Source organism: Cyprinodon tularosa, unplaced genomic scaffold (assembly GCF_016077235.1).
Source record: "Cyprinodon tularosa strain WSP-4 unplaced genomic scaffold, ASM1607723v1 ctg294, whole genome shotgun sequence".
NCBI classification, from domain to species: domain Eukaryota; kingdom Metazoa; phylum Chordata; class Actinopteri; order Cyprinodontiformes; family Cyprinodontidae; genus Cyprinodon; species Cyprinodon tularosa.
The window spans coordinates 513,401-539,630 of NW_024039001.1; the positions used below are offsets into that span (position 1 = coordinate 513,401).

The 26,230-nt window shown below is 36.9% G+C and overlaps 1 protein-coding gene across 1 annotated transcript in view; it reads left to right on the plus strand.

The window, feature by feature from the left end:
* cnksr2a (connector enhancer of kinase suppressor of Ras 2a) overlaps positions 1-26,230 on the plus strand; it is a 94,640-nt gene that overhangs the window by 16,967 nt on the left and 51,443 nt on the right. The window contains exons 2-5 of the mRNA XM_038291111.1: positions 8,001-8,164; positions 8,740-8,942; positions 21,701-21,788; positions 22,220-22,261. Coding sequence (XP_038147039.1) covers positions 8,001-8,164; positions 8,740-8,942; positions 21,701-21,788; positions 22,220-22,261 — 497 coding nt within the window. The remainder of the gene's footprint in view (positions 1-8,000; positions 8,165-8,739; positions 8,943-21,700; positions 21,789-22,219; positions 22,262-26,230) is intronic.

The following is a 26,230-nucleotide window of genomic DNA, read 5'->3' on the forward strand; positions in this document are numbered from 1 at the left end:
ACTGCCATCACAAAACAAACTGCTAAGATGCATTTTAAAAACTAATTATTTTTACTGTAAACTGTGCAAAGAGGCAGACTTTTATTTTTTGTATTTTATATATTGCTATTTATATATTTTGTTTTTTTGCACTTTAATCCTCTCTTTGCTTTTAAGCCACATAGCAGCTAATGGTGACACTAATATAAATGTATACCTGTAAAGTGCTGTTAGGTTTGCATAATGGTTGTTTACAATGTAGATGCCATCCGTGATAATATTGAGCTTCCTATATATAATAAACAACTAGTGCAACACAGTACTCGCATGAAGTATTTGGAAGAAAAAATGCAAATAAGTGTAATAATCATTTTAATATTTTTTTTTTGCATTAGTTTTTGCAAAGCTGTCATGCCTGTCATTTTCTTCTGATGCAAGAAAAAAAACTTAACAAAAACACAGCGATGCAAGAGGTATTATATTCTTTGCAAAATGCAAAAATATTTATTTATTCAAACATTAATATGTGATTTCTTTTGTATTTTCTTCCTGTTTTCTGGTAAATCTGGCTGTTGTTTCACAGTACTATTGTTCATTGTGCTGCTGCTGTGTTTTTGCAATGAATATCCATTCTTTATCCTGTAATGTCATAACTTATAAATTTGTTTTGCACTGTGTAGGAATATGCATGAGTGCTGTAAAAGGAAGACGAAAGTGTGAATTGCTTGAGTTGGCAGCTGCGGCTAAAATGGTTTTTAAAAAATTAAGGTTTGAAGAAAGAACTTAATGAAGATGGTTTAATAAGCTGATAAAGGTTGTGTTTAAACTGAGGATATAAAGACACTATTTTGCATGTACATATACCTACCGTATGGGAGTGCTTCACTTTTTGAGTGTTGCATACTGTGTGGGCGTGTGTGCTTGCTGATGCCACTTAGAATTTGACTCATCAGTATTCAGGGCATTCACGCTCTCCCTCACTGCCAGCGATAAGCGATGCTGATTATCGGTGAACTTTCGCCACACAGTACATCTCTCCTCTTCTGCTTCTGTACCTCCCTCTGCCTCTTTCAGCACGAGTAACAATCTGCCTGTGAGAGCCGGAATTGTTTTAATCAGCTACACTTCTTTCACTTCTGCTAAGACTCTGCCGCTTTTAAGAGTCATCACATCACAAGTTCAATTGTTTTGGGAGAAAGGGACCAATCTCTTATCAGAGCAAAAACAAGACTACAGTATAAAAAATTCCCAAACCCTAACTGGATGGCCGGAAACCATCTCAATTGTTAGAGCCATGCAAGGGTAAAAGTTTCAGATAGTTCAGATTTCTTTAATGGGGTTTTGTAGAGTTGCTATCTGTGAAGCTGATTTTGCCAGGAGCAGGTAGCACTTAATGTTGCCTTAGCTTGGAAAGCTGATGAGTTTTCACCAGGGTTAAACCCTGTCACTATAAAGTCAGGCAGAAGAATGCTTTAACCTGAAACACAGCCTCACAGTTAGCAGGTCAGACCCAGAAAGAGATTTAAACAAACAGCTAGTGATTTAAGCCAAAAGAAAATGACTCAAGCCAACAGTTTTTTTTTTTTTATTGAAACCCATACCCATCCCTTGATCTGAATACATGGAATCATAAATCCTAGCTCTTTACCTTTTATGGGGTTTTCATTCTGGACCAGAGTAGGAAAGCAAAGAGAGTATTTTTACTCTTCGAATAAGAAAATTAGATACTATGCACTTGAATTAAGACAATGCACTAGTTTTTTCTTATTTTAAATGTATATTGTCTTGTTCCAAAGTGTCTCACTTATCTCCTAAATTCTAGAACAAATGCATATATTTACAAAAAAAAAAATGACTTGTTGATATTTAAATTTTTTGCAGAACAGTATTTAGTCTTCTGCGCGTCGTAACCCAATTGTTATGCAATTGATGTATAGATGAAGCATGGCATGTTGAAGCTGAAGCTTTCCTTTCTAAAACCCAAAACATAGGAAGTTGTGTACGTTTGGATGTGCCACAAAGAGTACATGTGAAGAATGAATGTATTTTTGTTCAAATCCATGAGGTGGGCTGTGCCTAAAGGTCCTATCACCAAAGGATTGTTGGAATCCACATAGATCCCAATGACCAGATAACAATGTTCAGAGGTCCCTTTGCGAAATTACTTTTTCCTAGACCCTCCCTTATTGCCAGCACTATTCGTACAGCACCTACTGTACAATGGCCACTGCTTTGGGTTCAACTTATAAATAGAAAGCAAGAGAGTTATAGGCTTTTCAGAGAAGATGTATTTTGGGGTGTACTTACCATTGGGTTCAGCACAGTACCGCCCTGCCCTCTAGAGGCAGTGCACACTAGAGGGACTGCCCTCTAGTGTGCGGTCTTTTCAGCGTGGTGCTGGTTGGATTTGCAGTCTCTTGTGACTGTCCTGATAGCTAGGAGAAAAGAAACTGCAAGATCCAAGGTGGCATTTGATCAGTTTTCAGAGCAGCTGTTTCCAGATGTATTTGTGGCTCAGTATGGAGCAGTTTTAGAGTTTACTGAGTAGAATTGGACAGTGATATAGAATCTATATGATGAATATATATATTTGTCTAGCTTCTCCCGCATTTTGCTCTCTGGTCACATGCCTGATGAAACCATTTCCATTGCTTGCAAGTCTGCCACAAAGTTAATCACAGTTGAACGTTGACTGCAGCGTGTGTGCGAGCTCCCATGCACTGTGCTTGGCTCCACACAGTGCTTTGATCAAAGCACTGCTTCGCTCAATGCTGTGCTTTGGTACCATGGATTACAGAGTCCAGTAGTGTTCTTGCAGTGTCCAGTCTTTAAGGTGTTTAAGTGTATACCAAGTTTCACCTCTTAGCTGAGCTTAAATCTGTAAATCAAGCTAATGTTTAGTCCAACCTCTGAGCTTAAAAGAAATCCAAGATGTTAGTTTTTGTGCCTTTCATAGTGTTTTTATTTTATTTTACAGAGTTGGAGTAATTAGATAAATATCATCAGCCGTTTAAAATAACTGCTAGTGTCACCAGTATTTGCCAGAGATTTGTTGTTTATTTTTGCTAGATTAGCGTATAATTAGGACCTCTCCAATAGGAGCTGTCTAAATGACTGATACCAGATGCATCCACTGCTTCGACCAAGCAGGTGCATGGGGATGAATGAAGAGACAGTCTACCACAGAGCCTCAACTGCTTAAGAAATATTTTGACTGTAATATTTTGTGGTCAAATTTAAAGATGTCCCACTTCCAAAAGTCAGTAGTGAGGATCACTTGAAAATGGAGCAGGTATGGAAAGCCAAAAGTGCCCCATATTTAATACATTTAAAAGTGTAAGTATTAAAAGGCAATAAAGTGCTTTACACCATACAAACATCAGAACAAATGTGCAGTAAAATAAGTTAAAACATCAATCAAGCACACAACAGATTATCAAAACATCATCATACAAATTAATGACAAACATTTAACCAGATACACATGGTAATCGTAGAAGGATGGTCAATGTGTAATAATATATTTTGTTTAGAGCAGCTTTTCACCTGGATTTGTTCGGAGACTACTTCTCTAAGGAAACTCTAAACAGATGGGTCTTCAGCCTTGATTTAAAAGAATTTAGTGTTTCATATTTTTTCTAGTGTTTGTTGGAGTTAGATTGAGATTAAAGTTGCAAACAACTGAAAGCTGCTTCTCCATGTTTGGTTCCGGTTCTGGAAAAACAAAGTAGACTGGAAACAGAAGACCTGAGTGGGTCTGAGTAAGGTTCATATGACTATATAGTAAGTCTTGTGGTGCTGAACTGTTCATAGATTTACAATTCAATTAACATTTTTTAAAAGTCAATTATTGGAACCACAGGTAGCCAGTATAGGGGACTTTAAAACCAGAGTGATGTTCTCTAGTTTTCTGGTGAGAACAACAGCAGGAGCATTTTGGAACAGCTGCAGCTGTCTGATTGATTTTTTTTGTGTGAAGATACTCTTGTAGTAATCAACTTAAAGGGCAAGATTGATATTTGTAAATGTGAAAATGTCAGTGTTTTAACTCTTTAATAACTACTTAATTTGGGCTAAACCACCATCATTAATTTATTCTACCTCTCACTTTACACATCAATTTTTCTTACCGGATAAGTTTACTCAAATATGTTCATTTTTATGCATGGCTCTAGCAAATATTGGATTCAGGGATTATCATCATTATAGTTTGATATTATACATTATGATAATAATAACAGCTACTACTAGGTGTCATAACTAGTAGTAGTTGGTGTTACAAATAATGTTCTTTCTCTTTTGCATTAATTATTTTTGTGACAGCTCCAACTTTAAACCCAACTAATACTGGAATTAAGTAAAGATTAAATGTACATACTCGAAAAAAGTGCAATGACTAATCATTAAAGCTTACCAGCTTGGGAGTGTTTGGCGATCTAGATCATGGGGTTTCTTTTTTCCACATTGAGATAAGTTTCAGTTGGTAATGTCCTAATTTTTAAGTTGTATTAATACCCTTTATTTTAATGCTACAGAATCTATATTGCATTTCTTTATATTTTTAAAGGGGTTCAGTATATTTCAAAGTTATGATGGATTGCAGTCTGAAGCTGTTTATTTTTTACCCTTCCTAACTCGATATGGGCCATTCTGGGAACGAACGCTTCATTTAGACTTCAGAATTTGGTGACAGCTTAGGGAAGGAGCCGAGGCAGAAAAAAGGTCTGTTTGCTTGTCGCTGATGAGCAAAGAAATCTGTGTGTATGTGAAAGGGTTGAAAGCAATTTAGCAGCTGGCTTCGGAGCTTTTCCCTTTTCCTGTCCTCATCCTTTCTTCTTCTTCCTTTCTTTCATCCCGATCTTTGTTAGTGTGGTTATGATAGATGACTGTGTTATAAAGCTGGGGCTTGAAGCGAGGGAAATCAATGCTTCGTCCTCAGAGAGATGTGTGTGTGTGTGTTTTCTGTTGCCTGTTTGTTGAGCTGTTGAATGCTGGATGCGTTCATTGTTTTGGGAGCCAGGGGCTGCAGCTGAGCTGCTCTGTCTTGATCTGCTTTCCTTTGACTCAGCAAAACAGTGTCTGACCAGACACAGGCACAAACACCTAAACAATGCATGCACACGGATACTTGGATGCTCATGCTCTGGTAGGCCAATTATCATCCCACACATGCTCATAAATGTTATATAATCCAGCAGAATAAAGGAAGTCATGAACAGCCTGATTGCTCCTTAATTTCTCCTTTTAGTCCTGGCATCCTGATTCCTGCTTCAGGTTCAGCGTTGGGTCCTTTAGAGCAGAGGCTCCGAATATTTTTTCACACCCCGGATATTTCCATGGACCAATCTGTAGCAGAATCCTCTTCTGTCCCTTCACTGGACCAACTCTTCTTCCAAAATAAACTTTCTAAAGACACTTGCTCATTACTTGTTTTTGCTAGCAATGGAGTTTAAATTGGGGCTTTTAAAGCAGGAGGTACCACCTGTCATGGCTGACATATTTAACCACTGAGGATTAGACGGGTGTAATGAGGAGAACACATTCAGACTCAGAAAATAAATCAGTTATCAGTTATTTTTTCATTTTTTATAGCCTGGGACCCAATGACAGACGGACCGGCCTATTTGAACTTATCAAATCTTTATTTATTTGTTTGTTTCTTTCATAAAAGTGGACAGCAATATTTGGACATAAATGCACTCTACATTTAAAACAAATCTTGCTGAAAAAAATTGCTTGATTTCTACTAAGATACATCAACTTTGAAATACCTTAATCTGCTGATGAATTTTCTCTAAGCGGTGCATGGTAAATGCAAACTTCAGAGGTCTGAGGAAGTCTTATAATGTCACTATTTACCATCTCTTTTATTCATGATATTAGTCTCACAAGAATACCAACATTATAAATTGAAAAGCTCAAAGACAATAAACATGACAGCATCATGCTGGGGGGATGCTTTTCTTCAGCAAAGACAGTGTGCTTGGTGGAAGTCGATGAGAAGACGGGTGGAGCATATCAATGTTAAAGTTTACTCCTATATCTGATTTTAAACTAGTAGGAAATCCTGAAAATCTGTCTTTACAGTTGTCCTCCATCCTATCTGATTTAGGTTGTGCTGTTTTGTGAAGAATCTGTTTGGCCAAAATGATGAACGGCAGAAAAACAAAGTATGGTGTGTTAACATGAAGCTTGTGTTGGAACCCTGTGGGAGAGCCGAAGCACTGCTGTAGAATAATTTACAGTAAAAACACTTCTAGTTACAAATGGCTTTCAATAATATAGATATTTTTTATACCCTTGTAACTACCACCTCCAACATGATGTTATGCTGAAATGGCTTTTTTAGCCTTTTGATACGATGCCTTTGATGTTCTACTGTAATATTAACAGAGCAAGGCAATATACAAAACTGCAACCATAGAAAAAGCATTGGGAAAAACATGACGCAGCAGATGTTGTATTAGGAAGAACAAACAGAAACAAGCAGCAGTTTAACTGCCTTTTCCTGTGCAGAGAAAATCTGTCCTCCCTGCAGGCATAGCTTTATGAGGGAAACCACCAGTGAAAGCATGGTAGCAGAATCTGATGAGGAAGTCTGAAGTGCAGCCATATGTTGCTACTTTGGGCTGGGTGTGGTGCATTGATTGCAAAATTAGCACATCGTGGAGTGAAAGTGAAAGATGACACCCCTGCAGTGACTTAAGCTAATCATTTCTCTTTGTCTTATAAAAGAACTACAGTATTATTTTTTATTTATTGCTTTCTATACCCTCCGCTCGGTCAAAGTCACAGGGGACAACGAGTGCAACCTGGACAGAGCATGGGCCCATTGGCATACCGGACAACCGGGGAGGCCCACACACCATTGTTTAGTACCTACGGGCAGCTTTCAGACCCAAAGAAATGTAATTATAATGTTTCTGGACAATGGGAGGGAGCAGAGATACCCAGAAACAACCCTCATTGTCAGGCCCAGAACAAAGGACCCAGTATTCAAGGCGGAAAGTCAGTTAGATGCAACATAATGTTTATTTAAGACAGAAACTGCAGAGAACAGTCTCTAAGGCTTGAACCTCTGCAGGAGGAGAACACAGTTTAGTGAAAACGTCTTTCTGGTGGAGGATGATAATAAACGTGTGAGTTACTAACCTGGTCTTACAGTTCGGCCCGAGCCCAGAGGATGAGCTTGTAGGCTGCCAATGGGAGATGACGGGCACTGCTCAGAGAGTCCCAGACGCTGGTTTCACGGAGGTCAGGAAACGGGCAAGAGAACAGAATTAAACAGACAAAGGAAGGCAATCAGTAATCAGTACAAAGAGATCAATTGTCCGAAAAGGTACTGAAGGGAAATCTAGAACGGACTTGGGGAAGACTTCCAGGTTTGATAAACAGGCAGGCAGAAATCAAGCAGGAGTCCTAAGTCAGGACTAGATCAGAATCGGAACAGGCAGGCTCAGAGGTCCAGGGGCAGAATTGGAGGATCAGGATCAGGATCAGGATCAGGCAATCAGAAACACTAAGGTACATTAGAGAACTCTCACCAAAGGCTCGAACAATCTGGCACTGATGACTGGTTAAAGGCTGGTTGAATATAGGTTCGAAACAGGCGGATCAGATGAAAGATAATGGGAACTGGGCAGAGGTAGATAGATGAATGAAAAAAGTAATCAAGCCAGAGATAAGCGCCAAGATCATGTCACTCGTAAGCAAAGGGGAGAAGTTCCAATCTCTAAAACCTTCTTGCTGTAACACAAATGTTTCAGTATGTCACATTTGTACTCCTGCTTTTTGTTGTTAATGGACAAAAAAAAAACATTTATTTTTGTTTAATGTTTTTTTCTGGTCATAAATGCTTAAAGCACATCATTGAATCTATTAACTCCAGGGGACTATTTACAGCTTCCTCTATTAATATGTGCTGCTGATTTGCAAGACTGCTGTGTTCTTATTTATATCTCCAACAAAAGAGTAATTTTAAGTGACAAATGTTGACAGCTCTGCATGTGTTTATATTCCAGGTCTGGATGACTGTTTGCAGCAATACGTGGGCGTTTTTGAGCGGGCAGGTGTGACAGGAGAGCGACTGCTGAGGATCAGCCATGCCGAACTGGAGGAGCTTGGAGTGTCTCGGATCGGACACCAGGAACTCATCCTGGAGGCAGTCGACCTTCTCTGTGCTCTGGTGAGTGTCTCTGTGGTGCACTGCTGTTACTGACTCCTATTAGGCACCTTTGAAAGCCGTCGATTTAATTTGTTCCACTCTGCTTCAGTGCAGAGAGTAACAATTGGCTGGCAATAGATTGTTTGTGTCCTGCATCAATTCTTTACATTTCCCAAGTGTCAGTAAAGCTAAAAGAAAAGGCTGCTGTCTTGCCCTAACTCCTGAGAGGCCCTGCCTAAATACCAAACAGAGGGAACCATTTTCTGCACCATTAATGGATTTCTAAATGAACAAATATGTTGTGTCGTTTCCATCCAGCAGGTTACAAGGGTTAGCACAGCAGGTTTTCAGAAAACTAAAGCTGGAAATTACAAATGCCATCCTCATCATTGTCGTCATACGTGTTTTGACCTGCTGAACTGCACTCTTACATGACTCACCCTCTTCTAGTCATTCAGAATAATGATGTTGATCACATTTTTTAGATTAAACATTAATAGCATAACTGGGAATAAGAAATCAAAGCAGAATTTTTTTATTTTTTTTTTTTTGAGGAGTGCTCCCTCACCTTCATGTTCATTTATCTTAATCTCTAGAATTCTGGTCTGGAGACGGAGAGCGTCAGAACTCTGGCTCACAAGCTTGGAGCTTCAGCCAAGAACCTACAGAACTTCATCTCCAGCCGCCGGCGGAGCAGCCAGTTGGAAAGCAGGAGCTCACGGCGTCTCCCCAATGATCTGCTGACCTCTGTGGTTGACCTCATCACCGCTGCCAAGAGCCTGCTGGCATGGCTGGACAGGTTATACCTACTCTTGTTCCACAATTGATCATCTCTGCAGAGCCGATTTGCTGCTGGTTGGATTACTGTACTTAGCAGTTTTGATCATTTTTGCCTAACAAAGTATTACATTTATATAATATGGATCACAAATCTATTTTAGTGCTCCATATCAATTTGGGAATATATTGGGCTGAGCTTGACTTTTAAATGTTTTACATTTATGCATTATTAAATGACCAAATTCTTTTTAGAGGTTCATTGCATTTTGCAATTGCTGAAACATAGCAAAATATTACATTCGACTATATTTTTAAATACATGAACAGTTCATTCTGACCTTCAGAAGATCCTTCCTGCCTAAAGTACAGCTATTGGCATGTGCAGCAACTCATAAAAAAACCCTGAGTTATTACAAGGTTTATTTTCCTTTGGGATCAATAAAGTATTTCTAAATAATTATTTAAAATGAATTGATGGAGGAAAAACGTCAGGAACATTTTGGCCAATCAGATGCCTAATGTGCTTATAACAGATATAACTGATTCCTCCTTGCAGAAAGAAAGCAGGACAACATAAAATCAATGTTTATTGTTGTATACGGTTTTATTATTTAGTTGCTACTGATTTGATAAAAAAAAGAAGCAGACTCATCTCCTGCTGCTTAGAAGTTTCATTTCATAGCTGTTTTATTTTTCGCAGCCCCCCTTTACTACCACATACTGTATTTTAGACATCAGATGTATCCTTTCTTTTCTTGCAGTCTGACATTAGATCTAATACATTAGGATTAGCTACATTTCTGAATCAAGAGAACCTTACAGACACTCAGTATTTGTTAAATTAGCTTTTTAAATGGCATGACTTGATGGTCAATGTTTTCTCTCCAGAATATCTCCACAGTAGTTTGCTGTAATTTTGGCCCATTTCTCCCGACAGAACTATGTTAGCTTTGCGGGTTTTTCTGGCTCATACTGTTGTATATTTTCCCAGACATTTTCTGTGATATCAAGCCCCTGTGTACACAGCAGCAATCCACTAAAATGGGATTGGTTTTCTGTTTTGATTTTATTGTTGATTTCCCTGCACAACACACTAGTAGAGTCATTAAAAGTTGTGGAATTTTCTTACTGTGCCACCAATTGTGCTCTGCTTACTTTGAAGCACAACAACATGTGCAGGCATTGTCTACAAGCCTTTAACCTTTGACTTCCTTGCTAATGTCTTTAAGTGTAGGATTAATATTTCCATATAATGTTCTTTCCTTAAGAGTGCACCAGTCCCACTTCCAGCAAAATGCTTATCCAACATGATGTTGTATCACCGTACCTCCTGAGGTTAGCAAGCTTCCCTCTTTTTACCCCAAATGCAACATTGATACCTGTAGTCAAACACTTCAGGTTTAGTTTAATCGAACAACAGGACTCATTTCCAACAGAATACGATTTTGTCCCTGAGTACATTTGTAAAATCTAATCTTACATTTCTTTGGCTTACGGATATTGGCTAATCCCCCTCCAAGTGGCTCCTCAGCACAGTAACTAAATGATTACTTAGGTACTCTTTTAGTTACTGTGCTTTTTTGGCAACATGGATGAAGACAAGGGGGCCGGAAAAGTTGAAGATGATGGATCAAACTCTGAAAAACAAGTCATTACCCATCCTTTACCCTTTTATTTTATTGTAAATTTATAAGGGTATGTTTGAAGTGCAATTTTAATCTGAATGCTATTTGCAACTTAAATTCTGTGATTACCACAGCTCTAAAAGCATTCAGCTGCTTATGCAGGACTTATGTTCAGTTTCATTTGTTTTTAAACTGATTGAAAGTTGAATTTAAAGCAAATTTGAGTCAGTGTTTCTTATATTCAGTCATGTTGGTTTATAGCTTTTTGACTAACATGTACAATCACACATACACCAGCAGGTTTTAACATTTGATTTACAAAAGCAACAAGAATCTGGAAACCAGGAAGTCAGATGAACTCTCCGTTGGTCTGATAGAAAAAAGGACACTGATCAGGAAGGAGTTTGTTGATGACAGCTAATGACTGATGGATTTGCTTGCTTGAAGGCAAACTAGCATGGATCTGTAAGGGTTTGATTTAGGGGGCCTTTCAGACTGAGGTCTAGGAGAATGTAAGTCAGATCAGAGAGTGTTGGTATTTGCAAGAGACGTTGTGCTGGAGAGCGGGCAGGCCACACAGTTGGACCTTTTCAATGAAGATCAGAGATGAACTGAGGTTCACTGGTTGTAAGGAACAATATTCAAGCCCATATTAAAGGTATTCACAGGAAGACATTATCTATAGGTATAAGAATTTGCCTAAAGGTGCATTGCTTATCTCCTTAAAAAAATATCTAAACACTATTAGAATGTTCAGCAAAGACAAGAGTTTATTGAGAAATCTGTATTCAATTTCATCAAGAAGGAATATTCCTGGTTTAGGCCTTTGGATGTAATACAATCAGGGGTAATAATCTGGCAAAGAGAGATAATCCTTCAATTCAATTTGTTTAAAATGCGCCAATTTACAATACATCTTCTCAAGACACTTAACAGAATAAATCAACCAGATCTGTTCAAAGTTTTCTATCTAAAGAAAACCAACTCATTTGCATTGAATCATTCACTGGAAGGCATTCCCTCACACCAAGCATGCATATAGCGACAGTGGAGAGAAAAACTCAAGGCCAAGGCTGTTTGGATCGGATGTTTGTGGATCTCTGATAGTAAAGAATTACAATAGTCCAGCCTTGAGGTAACAAATACTCACTCACAGAAATACTCACTGTAATGCATCCGTTTTGACCCAGGCTTAACACCTTCTATCAACAGAGACCAAAAGAGAAAAAAAATAAGTACTTTTCTTTGTATATAACTGTTTTTTAAGTAGTTTTTAAAAAAATTGAAATTTTATTTTCTATCTTTTAGGACCAAAGCATAATTTTTGTTTCATAAGTACAATGTAGTACATGTGCTTTTTTATTTTTACTTAAGGAGTTAAGTCTGTATCTTTTCTTTCACCTATTTTTTCTTAAACAAGTATCTGTAGGTTTACTTTAGTAAAATGTGTGAGTACTTTTATCACCTCTGGAGCCTCAGCCAGCATCTTTACAAGGTTGTTCATGTTTTATACAAACTCTATTCTTTGTTGGACCTTCCCATCGTGTTTACAAGTGCAAAAAGTATTGTAAGTAGATAAATAGTAAGCCCTTAGGCAAATTATTATTCCTATGGATAAAGAAAAATGATGGACGTTGACATTTCTTCTCCTAATATCTTGGCTGATCTTTTTTTTAGCAATAGCACACAATGGCACACATTTTGATTTTATCTCAGAGATAGCTGAGGAAATTTGTATTTTAACGAGCCCTTTGATTGAATTTCACTCTGATGTCTGATTATTTACCCTAGCAGTGTATTCAGTTGCAGCCTTTATGTGATCATAGAAAATAATATTTCCCTATCAGAGCTACAGTAAAAAAAAAAAAGAAACAAACTTGTCTCCCGCTGCTTAGAAGTATGCTTTTCATATCAGATTTTATTTCATATCAGTTTTATTTCAGTTTCACCGTGTCTCTCCATCTTACTCTTTACCCTTTTCTTTGTGTCTCCTCTTGTATTCATGACTCGCCATGATCTCCCGCCCGCAGCACACAAACGTCAGACACAGAACTAAAGGTCTCGGACACCAGCTCTTGAAATGCCAGACACCCACACCTGTCCTCAGGCCATCTCGACCTCGAGCGCACACGAGCACACCGAGCTGGAGACCCACAGAGACGCCCACGCGCCCGCGCACTAAGCTCACATCAGCATGCACGCATCAAAGTAAACATGAAGGCATCACCCACATGCAATGATGCAACTCTAGGTGGCAATGTGACATTGAGACTCCCCAGACAGACCTCTGCAGTCCTGCCAGTCTCCTTGTTTATGATGAAATGCTGCTTGCTTAACAAAAAATACAAAACATGGAGTATATACAGTTTTTCTATCTGCATTAGTGCATACCCTATGAACAGCCAGGCCGGTGCAGAAGTCCCATCTTGTAGAATTGCTTTCTAAAGCCAGGGAACACAGAGTAATGATATGTATGAGTTTGATAATAGGGATAAAGGTTAGCATATCTTATGCATGATGACTCCTCCATAGAAAGTGTCTAGGAGAGGCAAATTGAAGCAACTAAACATTTATATGTCAGATTGCTGGGCTCTAAAAGAAGGCACAGCTATTCAGCTCTCAGTTTCTGGAGGGATGATTAGAAAAGACAGTTTGCGATCTTTTTTATATATAAAATAACTGCAGAGGTTCGTGGACTTTTATGTCTCCTCATGTATTCTTATTTTGCTGTCATTTTGTCTGAAACCATCAGCTGAACTCCATATTTGTTTCTTTGAACTTGTAATTTCTTCTCCCTACGAAGCCCGCACAACATGAATTATTAACACGACCAAAGAGAAGGCGTTTTATGTGTCATATATTTTGCTGATAGCTACAAAGTGCAGTATCTGTGACAGTCTTCCTTTATTTCAACCACAGTAATCGACAACAGATTTTAAAAAGTAATTTTTGGTTCACCTCTTCTTGTTTAGGTTAATCGTTAAAGGCTCTAAAATATAAAGTCAATACACCAACAACACAAAAAGCAAGTGATTTACAGCTTCCAAACAGCACCATCTAATTATGTCTTATAAAAGCTGCATCAGTCTTTAAATCACCGCCACTTTGGTCAACAATAATCATTGTACCGGATCAACTGCTTTTGACCCAGAATCAACCAATCATAGTGGATTTGAAATTTTAGGAATAAGTACCGGTATTTTAAAAAATGAACTATTTCAAAGAGAAGCTGATAAGTAATAGGGTTTTTTTCAGCAGAGAAAAAACATGTTTAAGAGCTTTATAATTTGAGGAGATTGCTTTTCGACTTTGGATTTAACAGTGAGCCAGTGAAAACAAGCTGATGATCTCTCCGTTTTTCCTCATCAGAGCTTTTAGATGAGCTGAAGACATTTAGCTAAAGGTGCTGGCTACCTATTAATAAATTATTGCAACAATCCAACCTTAAAAAAAATTCATGCACTAGTTTTTCTCTACAATGCACTTGTACTTTGTTTGAGTACCGTACATGAAATACTTCCACTGCTTATAATAATTACTGTCATCTCTACCAGGTTGAGTGTGACCTCACCCAGAAAAGAAAACAGGCTTTTTATCATCTCAATTTTCATGCTGCTTAAAATATAGATATGAAAAACATAGATATGAATTTCATGAAGAGAAAATATTTAATCTTATGCACCTGCATAAAGCTGGTGCAAAGCATGAGAAAATCATAGTGGGTCTGCCATACAGGCTTGACTTTTAAAGACATGTTTTAGAGGGAAGATTTGTTTATTAAGAATATTATCAATTTTGATTCAACACTGACAAATAAAGGCTTTACATAATTCACAGTTTTATTCTGACATTAGAGGAATTGGCAGATCTACTCTGTAAAAACAGCAAAAAAATAAAATAAAAAATGACAGAGGAGTTCTATGACCCAAAAGTGCGCACAGTCAGGCAGTATACCGTGGCATGGAGAGAATCAAAAACAGGCTTGCTAAACAATATTTACATGTGTGCGGTAAATGAAAAAAAGAAGCATATATAAAATGCTTTGCACTGTTGATACAGAGCTAAAGAAATTAGCAGGAGCAGATATGAAGGATTTGGCTGATTAGGAAACTAAGCATAACTACCAGAGGTGTCAAGTAAGACAGAACACATATTTTGTTACCTTACATAAGTAGAAATATTGGCTATCTATACTTAACTAGATTCATTCTTTTTTAGACAGCTATTTTATTTCTACTCTTTTTTTTTCTTACAATATCTCTACTTTCTACTCCTTACATTTTAAAAATATACTTGTTAGTTTATTTTCATTTAAGCTAATTTTCATTATGGCCTGTTGGTATAAAAACAAAACAAATGAAAACCATCAAAATAATTTGTTTTATCCAGACAATTACTCTATTTTTGCTACACCAACTTGTTGTTCACCACAAACTAAGAAAACTAATTTTAAGGAAGTTATCATCTAGATTTGTAAATTCTTCCTTTAAAAGGTTGTGCAATAAAGCATCTGTCCTTAACATTTTTTGCCTGCATTACTTTTAAACTCAAAGTAGTTTAAAAAATTGTATTTTTACACTTTTACCTGAGTAAAAAGCTTAAGTTGATACTCTAACTTCTACAAAACTGTTTTTAAACAGTAGGACTTTTACTTCTACTTGAGTAATAAACATTTATACTTTAGACACCTCTGATAACTAGAACTAAATGATGGTAACTGGGATGATCGAACAGATAAATCCAAACAGAAATCAGAAATAAACAAAGAATGTAAGTCTCTAAGAATAAGCTAGAAAGCTAGCTAACAAGTTTTCCTGAAAAAAGTGAACCTGTATGACAGACATGATAAACAATAATACTGAAAATAATGAATAAAAAAGGACGCAACAATCATAAATATCTGATTGCTGTGTTGATATAGTTACAGTCTGGGTTCATCGGTTACCATTGCGTGTTTCCAAGCGATACAAGGCGTTGTCTATATAAGACTCAAACTCACTGCGGATCCAGACATCTGAATTGAGAAAGCTTCCTGGAGAGGTGGCGAAACGTCTTCAAATCTTGAAAACCAAGTCCAGTGGATATTTTTTGAATTTTTACGGGATTACAGTCTGGTGTTACAGGTTTGATCTTTTTTATGTGTTCAAGCTTTGTTCAAAAATACATCTCAGTAGATAACAACCTGCTCCCCATGGTAGTAGGGCTGGGCGATATGGCTTCAAAATCTCTGATTTATTTTCCTACCAGAACATGATGAGTGTTTTTTTTTCCTCACCTAAGTTTCACAATAACAGTGAAAAACAGACATATATAGCTTAAAAGAATCTAGCTTTTATTTCAACCCTCCTTTTTGGGAGCTGACCAAAATAGCAATGAAATCCCAGCTTTTTAAAGCTGCTTATTAAACAATGTTTCACAGCAAAAAGAACAAATATAACAAACTGAATGTTTACAGCTTAGATGTGACACAATCAGGTTTAAGTATACATCTAAGTACAAAAAGTGAGCTATAGAAAACCTCATAGTGGACTGGTGGAAAGAAATCCTGAAATCCTTTCCAAAAATTATATCTTCATTAGCAGAAAATTCAAATAATCACTTTTATCAGTTTATCTCGCAGCCCTAAGTCACACCCTTCTCCAAATCTTAATTTAAATGCTGTTACTCCAAAAACACACGCTGCAGACGGCAATTAGCAAGAATTAATATTAGAGAGAAAATTATCCAGGAGACATGAAATGCTAAAATCTGAAATAATGGAAACCTCTCCATATTTTGTTTGAGTTCTTTCAAAGTAGACCTGGTTTACTTTGCCAATATGTTCTACTTTATGGCTATGTTCACACAGCAGCCTGAAGTGATCCAAATCAGATTTTTTTTTTCCAATTTTGCTATCTTTTTATGACAGTCTCAACAACACACATCTGATTTTTTCCAATGCGACCCAGGCTACTTGGCTATGTGTTCCTGAATCCGATACGAATCTGATCTTTTCAAATACGGCCTGTTTCTGAACGGCCAGGTTGCAATCATTCGACCTGAACTCCATTAATATTTAACAAAGGTACTTCTTTTGGGTCTTGCAACGCAGAAGCAGAAAGAAAAACAACAATGGCGGACAATAACGTGGAAAGCAATCTTTCTTTTTGATCTTCTTGAAAAATTGTGTTGTTATTGCAGTGGCTCCTGTTATCCATGTTAACTTCCATAAACACAGAGCAAGCTCTCTACTTGTGACGTCATTGCAGCCTCTACTGTGCATGCAGGACACTTAAGCTGTATGAATGCAGCTCATATGGAAAAGCACATGCAAGTCGCATATATATGGAAATGAGAAAAACCACGCTGAACAAATGGAGTTCCACCAAAAAATTGTGATTAACCTTAACCTTAACATCCACCTCATTTTGGGTAATCCTCGCCTAATTTGCATAATCAAATGGAAAAGCAAATAACTTAGGAACTGTAAGCCCAAATTACATGTGCAATACATTATTTGAAAGCTAACACCCTCTAGAATATATCAATTAAAATTGGGTAAGTAGAACACAGACCAAGCTGCATCAGTTCAAACATGACTCAAAGTATTTTTTTTCTATTCTTGGAAGTGATAGGGCTTTTTTAACAGCAGTAATAAAGAAATTCTTGAGAAAAAGCAGGTTTTATTGTATTATATTTGCTCTACATCATGTCAACCACATATGCAGAACATTTCAGACCTCTAGCTATAACAGTTCCAGAGCTGCGGGGTTTGGAACTTTTGGTGTCAGCTTGGAGCTGCATGCAGTGGCTCCACCTGCTGGTAAAAACTTTATCGGTGGAATTTTATGCATTCTGAATTATTACCCCCATTTAAGGTCCACTGGGTCGCCGGCGACCCAGTGGGTTTTAAGAGGTTAAGAATTAATGCCTGCAGTGTGAATGTAGCCTATATTTACTTATTACATTTTTGGTCTAACCAAACTAGATTCCTTGTCTATCTTGGTTAGCACAGAGAAAAGCTTTTGGTCCATTGAGCCCAATTCACATAATATAATAGATCTTATGCTTAATTATATCCAGTCTGTTTGTGTTCATTTGTAATGATGTCAAAGATCCCCTGCAGTCAAATTTGGTTTAGGACCCCAGACATTCTTGGCCGACCCCTATACTTTAACATTGGATTTTAGAGAACTGACTTATTTCTTAACAGCTGTCCGTTCCAATAATGCAGTGGCTAAATCTTTAAGTTTTTCCTTCCTTTTAAACTCTCCCAACAGAAAGCTTAGGTTAAAAAACAAAGAGTTGTTTTCAGGACGGTTGCTTGGTGGTTAGCAGACTTCTTGCATAGCCTTAGGTTGTGGGTGTATATATAGTAGCCAACCTCAATTGTGATGACCCAAATCACACAAACCACTGATAAACCATTCACTAGAGGCTGTGGCTGAGTTTTTATCTGGGTCTTTGGAACAGCATAGGAAATGTGCCTGTTTCTGCTGCCATCCTAATGTGTGTCTCTCTGCTCTTACTTTGCTGCTATCTGTAATGTTGCATTGCCTTTGTCAGTTCGTCTGTGTGCTGTCATTAGCGCCTCATTAACTTCACAGCGCTCCTTATCACTCACACCTTGTTCACACCTGAGCACTGGCAGGGTTTAATTTATGAGCCTTGTGTTTGCTGGATGGAGCTTGTTGTAGATCTGTCTTTCACTGGAAAATGCTATTTTTTATTATTTAGGGAAGCAGACTTGTCAACAAAACGGACAGTGTGCTTGAGTGGAAACTGAGTGTACCACCACAAAGGAGAGACTGTGAGCTGACAGAGCTCAGGGCAAGAAAACATAATAAATTCAAGCTGGTTTAATAGCTCAGCTCACAAAGCAGTTTAGAGGGAAACATCCAGACATTAACAGAAGTCTCTGTGGTTGTTTGCTTTTAAAACCTGAATCAGAATTTTATATGGATGGAAAACTTGGTGCTCTTTGAAAAGGATGCGCTGTCCACCTTCACCAGAGCTGCTTTTTTGCACTAATTTCTTTTCCTCTGACAACAAATAATTCAGTTAAAATTCTGGGATTTCCCACCTTAAAAAAGGAAATCTCTGCCAACCTTTTACAAATATTTGCCTGAATACATTTCGAGGCGGAAATGTTCCAGTTCAACATTATGCAAAAGTTGACCTTTTTTTGCCTTCTGGTTTTTACATTTGTAAACATATATTGAAAATCCACACCATTATTTCCATTTATAATTTTTATTTATTATTACTTTTGTGAATTTCTATTTATTTGACTGGCAGCAGATTGTTTATCTCTATTTAATAGAAGGCATGTAAAAATGTAAGCACAGCTTTATGTATTCGAGTGTTAAACATTCAGGGTAATAAATGTAGCTTGAAACAATTTCATAACTTGTTAAAAAACGTAAACCTTTTATTTGTTCCTGGATCTAACCCTTGTTGAGCTAGATGTGACTTTATGCTTTTGCATTTAAGGATAAGAGATTAATATTCAGTTAATTGTTCTTGAACATAATGGTTATATAGATTAACAATATGTGTTACATAATGCAATTATAAGAGCCTTCAATAAGTAATTTACTTTAATGGATTGTATATACTAAAGTGTTTAATGTAACATTTATGACTTATTTATGAACATTTTAAAAATATAAATATGAAACATTATTTCTTTTATCTGCTCTGAAATATTTTTCTGACACTGTTAATAGGAACACCATGTCAGCCAACAGGCGTTGATAACGTTCATTTAGAACCAAATTGATTCAGTCATACAGAATGATTAACAAATGCATTTCAGATGCACAAAAAACTACATCACTGACATTTAACAACCTATGACTGACAGATGGTAACCTTTAATTTTGACAACTGTGAAATATGATGACAAATTAGTGACATCCATGATAATTAACGCTAAACAATTCATCAAAAATATCTAGCAAAATAAAACATTTTATGCATCATCGACCTTGGATATGTCTCAAAAGAAAAAAGTTATAGTGAACTTGTATTGGTACAGACTAAGCCAAATTGAAATGGAATAAAGTATAATTAAAAGTCTTATCCCTTTAACACACAGGGAGCTAGAGCTGTGAGCAGTTATATATGATCGATTTCCCTGCTGTTGGTCATCGCTCAGGCAGCAGCATTGTGGATGAAATTAAAATACCTGATAATCATTAATGAGATCTACACACAATTAAAATAACATACAAAAAAAAAAAAATACAAACCACTCATTATGGGTTCTGTTTTATATTTTTAAAGGATTTTCTTAGCAGAGATTTATAAGATAAAGATAAAAGAAGGGAGACTCTGTGATTTACTGTTTATGGACGTTAAAGTTACTGATGAATTCATTACTTCGTGGTGTACTTAAAGGAGTAATAACATGGTATTTTACATAGATGATCCTTCTGAAAAATTTGTTTTATTTTTCAAAGAAATATAATCTAAATTAGAGGTTTTTGGATCCCTTTTCATACCTGCCCTCAACAAGAACTTATGTGTTCATGTGGATGTAGCGTTAGCAACATTTTCAATGGGAGGGGGGGTTCTTGTGTTGGCCCTTCTCATGCAACCTTGCTCTGAGGTCTTTGGCTCTTAACAAAAACTATTGAGCATTTTCCCCATGGATAAACCTTACACACACAATCACACCCTCACAAACTCCTACAGGTGCTTGGATCTGGTTACTTATATACATTGATTAATACTGTTTGTTGCTGTATTGTATATATCAGTTGGGGCTGTTCTTGCAGGTGATGAAGAACACTGATGAAGTTTGGTCAATATCTCTCTTTTGTCTTCTCGTTCTTTCACCTCTTGCCTTTTTTTGTAATGTCCACATAACATTAATTATTACCTACAGAAACTATTTACATATATAAATCAAGCAGAGCGCCCTGCGGTGGACTGTGGTGGACTGGCGACCTGTCCAGGGTGGCAAAAGTGATAATGCTCCACTTGTCAGAGTAAAATCTGTTTAGCTCTTTCTGGCTTTAAGACAACAATTCCTATTGCCACATTGCCAGACAGTACACACACACACACACACACACACACACACCAAAAAAAAAGCTAAATTAGCAGTTGGCCAGGGTTTTTTTTTTTTATTGTACCTTTGTTTCTCTGTCTCCTACACAAAAGATAAAAAGTTATTTCCGATCCAGTCTGATACCAATGCCTGGGGTGAGGGTATCAGATAATCGGTATCAGATAATCTGATAAATGGATGAACCATACACCTTCACAATTTTAGTGAAGGCTTTAGCTTTAACATAAATAATAATTTATAATGACAAATATAAATATACTTGTTATCATTTATGAACAAATATTCAGCAATAATAAGAAATAACATGTAAAGTGCACTGGACTGGATCTCTGATATCCAGTATCATAGCACTGATATCCGAATGAGTCAATGTCTGAGCCGATCCAGGTATCAGATCGGTGCATCTCTAATTTGAAGATTCCACACCAAGATTCTGTCGCACTTCAGGTTTTCTGACATGTTTCAACTGAGGCCTAACACCAAAACCAATGTTTTACCATGAAAAAGTCTAATTTCTGGGTGATGACACCGTTAAATGAACAAATGCTGTTTAGTCTTTAGCTTTAAGGCATCCAATTGACTTCTGGTTTCTACCCTCAAGAACCATCAGTTTCTTTTCTGCATCACATTGGAGGAAATGTATACATATCCACTCATGGATATTTTGGAGAGACTGACTTAGTGACTGCTGTGGTTTATGCTTATAGAAATAGAAAGTTATATGCCTAAAGGATAGATTATATAAGAATAGTTGGGAGTAGGCTGCACTAAAGCGAATCTCACATTAATTATCAGTCATTATTTTTGATCAATATCAAAGGTGAACATTTTATCATTAGATGTTTCAAAAGTGCTGAAGGGTAAAAGTAAAAAAAAAAAAGCGAGACAGGTTTGCTCTTTTCTTTTCTTTAGAAACTCTTAATGGTGCAAATGTTTAATGAATACTGCTTTGAATATTACAGCATGGTGTCATTCTATTCACCCCATCCTGTCTCCTCTCTCCCTTCAACAATACCCCTGTCCATCTCCCCTGCCCATCATCCAGAGCAGCAGCAACATTAAAAGACTCACTGCGGCGTTATCTTTTTCTCCCAGGTCTCCCTTTGCTACTGTGGCAGACTACTCTGTTACCCGAAATAATGTCATTCAGCTCTGCCTGGAGCTCACCACTATCGTACAGCAGGTGTGTGGAAGCGTTTGTGTGCATGTTTTGAAGGCTGATAGCTTTTATTCTGCTGTGCTTGAAGCGCGAGGCTGAGGGGAGCTTCCGTGGGTTGACATATCCCTCTAAGTGCGCTGTATGCATGTGTGTGTGTGGGTGGCTGGGATGCAGCAATCTCAGTCTCCATCTTTAAGCAAGACTCTATTCTTTGCTATTTATGTCCTTTTCAGTCTGTCTTTTATATGACTGATGTGTGTATAAATAAAAGATGAATGCATGTCTCTTTGTGTGGGTGTTTGCTGTATCAGTAGCGGTATATCGTATACAGGTGGCAGGGGTTCAGGAATGTGAGGCCCAGACAGCATATAGAGCTACTTTAGCAGCATGAGATGATGAGCGTGTGCATGACAGGATGTTCTTGTGCTACACTGAATTTCTCTCTGTTCCCTTAGGACTGTACGGTGTTTGAGACGGAGAACAAAATCCTTCATGTGGTGAGTTTGTCTTGAGCCAGATGTTGCTTTTGTGTCTCACTCCCACTGAAAGTTGACTCTGTGAAAGCACAAACCTAAACAGGGTTTAATTTTGTGTTCATAGTGTGGGGGGATGAGCTCTCCTAATGTTGATAAATTCAGAGTTCCGGCTAGAAGTGATTAGCATATCTTAGTAACGGGTAAACATCTTCAGCAGCGCTCCTTTTAATGTATGTTTCTTTGTGAAATATTACAGGGTTGTCAGCAACATTTAATAGTGTCTCATTTTGTTTTCATCTTTTCTTTAGTACTTCTTCAAAGTTTATCTAATAATCTCAAGTTCTCATTAAATATTTGCAAAAAAACGCAGATACCGGAACCAATTAGCAAACACTTGGTGTAAACACTGTACTTCAGCCTTAATTATCTTCTGTCTAAAAGGATTTGCATTAATCAAATAACAGAGAGCATTTTATGTTTTTTCAGTACTTGTAATTTGCATTGCCAGCATTGTTTGCAATGCTTAATTAAGGGAGTTTTTTTTAGGTGAAATTCATGTGTTGTGCAAAGATAAAAGGTATAAGGGAGGATTTTCCCTAATTTTTGAAAAGAATTGCCCTTTCGACTTTAGAAAAAATGCACATGCAAAACCCTGTATCTGTTAATGAGAGGGAATGCCTATTAAATGTGTGCGAGAGCATGCACAAGCCCATTTCTCCTTGTGCACGATCTGTTTACAAGTTGCTGTTTGCATCGCTCCAAATGGAGTACCGAAATTTACAGTACCTGTCGAGTGGAAACTTTGCAGACGAGACATCAAGCCCAAGCTGTGCTCTCAGTGTACACTACTGCATGAAAGAATCTCCCACAAACACTCTGGTCTTGTTTCTCTCCTCTGAGGCCTTTCTTTTCTTCTCATACACTTTGTAGACCCTTTTTCTCTTATGACCCTCTGCCATTTTCAAAGAAACACAGTGGGAAAGGTGAGCTACAATGACTGTCTGAAACCGTAGCTCACCACAGATATACGCCTGAAAGTGCTCATGCGCAGAAAAATATAGCTAATGGAACAAGCAAATAGGAAGGCGTTACTTAAACATATCAATAGAATGACTGACAATTAGGAGAACCGCTTATTTAGATGATCCACCCGGATAAAGAACATCCTCCCCTATGCCTTTGCAATGGCTTCTCCTGTGAATTATGAACAAAAAATGGTTGATTATAGAGGTCAGTCAGAGCCATGAACAAAACGAAATAGCAGTGCCACATTAAAAACAGACAAGTTAGCCTAGAGTATGATGCAAGTCAAACATCCCAATAAGAGACTGGCTGAGTCCTAGTGTTGTAGATTGGTTTGGTTTGATACCTAAAATCCAGGTTGAGCCAAATCGGAAGAGAGTTATTAATCAGTATTAGAGGGATGCACAGATTTTAAAAAAATATGGCCAATATTGATATCCTGTATTATTATTATTATTATTATATCTCTGTTGATTTGTAACTAATATGTACTGATATAGTTATTTCCAAATCTTTCAGCAACTGTGAAAAAACTACCACACCTCTACCGTTACTTCTCTTTTATTCAAATTCCCACAATCCTGTGCTGTATAAAGTCACTTTCCATCCTTAAAGAAATACCACATGGCCATCGCCTTCTCCTCTTCCTCCTGAAACATTATTGATAGCAACAACATGGAAATAAACATTATGTTCCCATTTTAACTTGTTGTTCAAGGATGTGTACAAAATCACTTATCATTGATGCATACCAGTTTTAATACCAATACGTTATGCTTGAATACAGAGAGATATTTGAGCCATTAGGATCTAAAGAACAGTTAGAATTCACATTAAAATATTATTTCATTTATATTTCAGCAGAGAGAATACGCTTTGTTATCAAGGTAATGCAAAAATAAAAAAATTAAAACAGTTAAAAAGAGTGCCTGTTACATCAAATGTGTCCCGCATCAGGAAATAAAGGCCTTCGCTGATTCAAATTCAGATGAAGTTAACAGCCCATAATTAAGAAAACATACCGTCCATACGTTGTTCTATGGTGTGCGTTCTATTTCAATTTTAAAGTTAAACAAAAGCATAAAGTCATTCTCATGTAAAATGTGCTATATTTTTAGTGCAACACATTTGTGCAATTATAACTGACACATGCTATAGAATAACCTTTCAGACGGATCCTCCCCCACCCCAAAAACGAAAAAAAAAAAAAAAGGGCGCCATGTCAACTGAGCCTGAAGCTTGGAAGTCATGCATCAATGGTAATGTAAACATACCTTTACATACTGCAAGCTGTCAATCCAGTGTTCATTTCAAAAGGTCAGTTAGTTCCCTGCAAAATTGCAGAAATAGCTTCAGAATACATATAATCCTGTACATTTGAGCTTAGACATCATTCTGGGGAGTGAGAGTTAAAAATCCCAAGTGACACTGGCAACTAGCCAAACGTACCGCAAATGGCTAGAGGCATCAAGTAACAAAGTACAAATATTTTATTACTTTTTTTTTTGGTTTGAATTCCTTATTTGGCCTTTTAACAAGATATGTAAAAAAAAAAAAAAAAAACTGAAATAAATTTTTGATATTAATCATTTATTACTATGCGATTTTTTGTGTAGTCTTCTGCCCTCTGTTATCAGGTATATCTGATTGTGTACAATAGGATTTTGAGCAAAGTTTTTACCATTAAATTATGCAAAAGGTGTCAGACGCAAAACATTTCAGAAACCGTATGTATCAAATATGATACATTTGGCATTATAGGGGTAAATAGAACATTTTGTTATCTATACTTAACTGATTTTTTACTCCTACTCCTTAAATTTTTTGGCTATTATCTCTACTTTCTACTTCTTACATGACCTTATATTACCTTGACAGTGTGCAGGCATCCCCAAACTCGGTCCTCAAGGCCCACTGTCCTGCAGGTTTTAGAGGTTTCCTCGCTCCAGCACAGCTGATTTTAATTGATAGTTGATTAACAGGCTTTTGGTCTACTGCAATCATTATAAGCAGCTGCGCTGAAGCAGAGAATAATCTAAAACCTGCAGGACAGGGGGCCTTGAGGACCGAGTTTGGGGATGCCTGGTGTAAAGCATCTGTCCTTAACATTTTTCCTGCGTTACATTTACTTTATACTTTAAAAAATTGAACTTTTACACTTTTACTTGAGTAAAAAGCTTAAGTTGATACTCTAACTTCTACAAAAGTGTTTTTAAACAGTAGGATTTATACTTCTACCTGAGTATTAAACATGAATACTTTTGACACCCGTGTAAATGCCAAAACACGTGAAAAGAGATATGATCATACACATTTATTTGTATAGATATATGAATAAAGAAATAACTTGTTTCAATTATTTTTTTGTTTAAATCTGTAGAGCTGTGTTTAACTAGGGTTATCAAATAAATTGATACTCCGAAATGTATTGATACTCAAACGCTTATCTAGATACAAACCATGTTTTTTAACATATTTTTGCTTCTGTTAATTTTGCATTCTAGATTCTTTTCACATCAAAAGAATAATACCATAATAATAAAACTACCTTAAAAAAATTATTTTAGATTTGGGTTGTTATTTTGGATTTACGTGCACATTATTTAGCTAGTCAAGATTAAAAAGTTGTTTTTTATGCTTTAATAAATATATTTTATATGTTTTATCCCACTGTTATTGAAAATTGTATGGAGTACCAAATCCTTTCCTGGGTATCGATATAGAGGTTGGACTTTCAGCACCATAAAAACTCCTAGTTTTATTTTAATCAAATTAAGGGAAATTAATCAAAATTAATTCAGTCAATTCAGTCCAAAAATCACTTCAATTTGCAGTTATGTGGTTTGTTTTTGCCAATTTAAGCTCTGCATTGTTACATGTTTACATTTACTGCCTCTGCAAGTTTGTATTTTGGGTCTTGGTGCAGTTGATACATAATGAATCAGATTCCAGCTTCCAAAAACATAC